The sequence below is a fragment of the Aotus nancymaae genome, unplaced genomic scaffold (genome assembly GCF_030222135.1).
Source record: "Aotus nancymaae isolate 86718 unplaced genomic scaffold, 86718_ANA_hifiasm-v0.15.2.pri h1tg000022l_1, whole genome shotgun sequence".
Taxonomy (NCBI): domain Eukaryota; kingdom Metazoa; phylum Chordata; class Mammalia; order Primates; family Aotidae; genus Aotus; species Aotus nancymaae.
The window spans coordinates 9,327,919-9,329,922 of NW_026988435.1; the positions used below are offsets into that span (position 1 = coordinate 9,327,919).

Consider the following 2,004-nt stretch of genomic DNA (forward strand, 5'->3'; position numbering starts at 1 on the left):
CCTGACATTTGTTAGCTCAGTCCGCTGCTTTCGCATATCTTCTATTAGAAAAAAAAAAAAAGTCTGTCTCTCTTCACTCAAGTAAAGATTAAGAATTATCAGAGAAAATATTTTATTATTTTACCAAATTCGTCAACTATGGAAAGTAGAAACATTCCTTTAAATATCAGTAGCTGTGGTGGTTGGCATTCTGCAAGCCTGCTGAGCGCAGCCGGCTCCCTCGCTGTCTGAATCACCACCTCTCTCCCGGCTGTATTTCCAAAATGTCTCTTTCTAACAAGCTGACGCTAGACAAGCTGGCCATGAAAGGGAAGCTGATCATTATGAGAGTCGACTTCAATGTTCCTATGAAGAACAGCCAGATAACAAACAAGCAGAGGATTAAGGCTGCTGTCCCAAGCATCAAATTCTGCTTAGGTAATGGAGCCAAGTCAGTAGTTCTTATGAGCCACCTAGGCCGGCCTGATGGTGTCCCTATGCCTGACAAGTACTCCTTAGAGCCAGTTGCTGTGGAACTCAAATCTCTGCTGGGCAAGGATGTTCTGTTCTTGAAGGACTGTGTAGACCCAGAAGTGGAGAAAGCCTGTGCCAACCCAGCTGCTGGGTCTGTCATCCTGCAGGAGAACCTCCGCTTTCATGTGGAGGAAGAAGGGAAGGGAAAAGATGCTTCTGAGAACAAGGTTAAAGCTGAGCCAGCCAAAATAGAAGCTTTCCGAGCTTCACTTTCCAAGCTAGGGGATGTCTATGTTAATAATGCTTTTGGTACTGCTCACAGAGCCTACAGTTCCATGGTAGGAGTCAATCTGCCACAGAAGGCTGGTGTTTTTTGATGAAGAAAGAGCTGAACTACTTTGCCAAGGCCTTAGAGAGCTCAGAGCGACCCTTCCTGGCCATCCTGGGTGGAGCTAAAGTTGCAGACAAGATCCAGCTGATCAATAATATGCTGGACAAAGTCAATGAGATGATTATTGGTGGTGGAATGGCTTTTATCTTCTTTAAGATGCTCAACAACATGAAGATTGGTACTTCTCTGTTTGATGAAGAGGAAGCCAAGATTGTCAAAGACCTAATGTCCAAAGCTGAGAAGAGTGGTGTGAAGATTGACTTTGTCACTGCTGACAAGTTTGATGAGAATGCCAAGACTGGCCAAGCCACTGTGGCTTCTGGCATACCTGCTGGCTGGATGGGTTTGGACAGTGGTCCTGAAAGCAGCAAGAAGTATGCTGAGGCTGTCACTCGGGCTAAGCAGATTGTGTGGAATGGTCCTCTGAGGGTATTTGAATGGGAAGCTTGTGCCCGGGGAACCAAAGCCCTCATGGATGAGGTGGTGAAAGCCACTTCTAGGGGCTGCATCACCATCATAGGTGGTGGAGACACTGCCACTTGCTGTGCCGAATGGAACACGGAGGATAAGGTCAGCCATGTGAGCACTGGGGGTGGTGTCAGTTTAGAGCTCCTGGAAGGTAAAGTCCTTCCTGGGGTGGATGCTCTCAGCAATATTTAGTACTTTCCTGCCTTTTAGTTCCTGTGCACAGCCCCCAAGTCACCTTAGCATTTTCTGCATCTCCACTTGGCATTAGCCAAAACCTTCCATGTCGATTCAGTTAGTGGCCAAAAGAGGCAGTGCCAGGGACCCTTAAAACAGTTGCACAGCGTCTCAGCTCATCTTTACTGCACCCTGGGTATGCCTACATTCTTTGAGATATCGTTTGAATTTCTTAGTGACTAAACCATTGTGCATTCTAGAGTGCAATATTTATATGCTGCCTGTTGGTGAGCTGTGTTAGCTTAGTTCTCTTTTGATGTAGCTTATTCTTATTAGCTTTGTCACTGTTTCACTACTCAGCGTGGGAACAAGATGAAATTGCCTTTGTAGGTAGGGAGGTGAAATTGATGATCCATTAAATAAACAATAAAAGTGTCCATTGAAACCGTGAAAAAAAATATCAGTAGCTGTTTGAAACTTTTGATTAATTAATAACCCTATAAAAATAATACAAATAT

At 44.8% G+C, this 2,004-nt stretch overlaps 1 protein-coding gene across 1 annotated transcript; it reads left to right on the forward strand.

The window, feature by feature from the left end:
- The first annotated feature begins 263 nt into the window (after positions 1-263).
- On the forward strand, positions 264-1,620 carry LOC105718833 (phosphoglycerate kinase 1-like). Its single transcript, XM_064379962.1, is given in 2 exon segments — positions 264-819; positions 822-1,620. Coding segments are annotated over 2 exon segments (1,239 nt in total). The 3' UTR covers positions 1,505-1,620.
- The last annotated feature ends 384 nt before the right edge of the window (positions 1,621-2,004 follow it).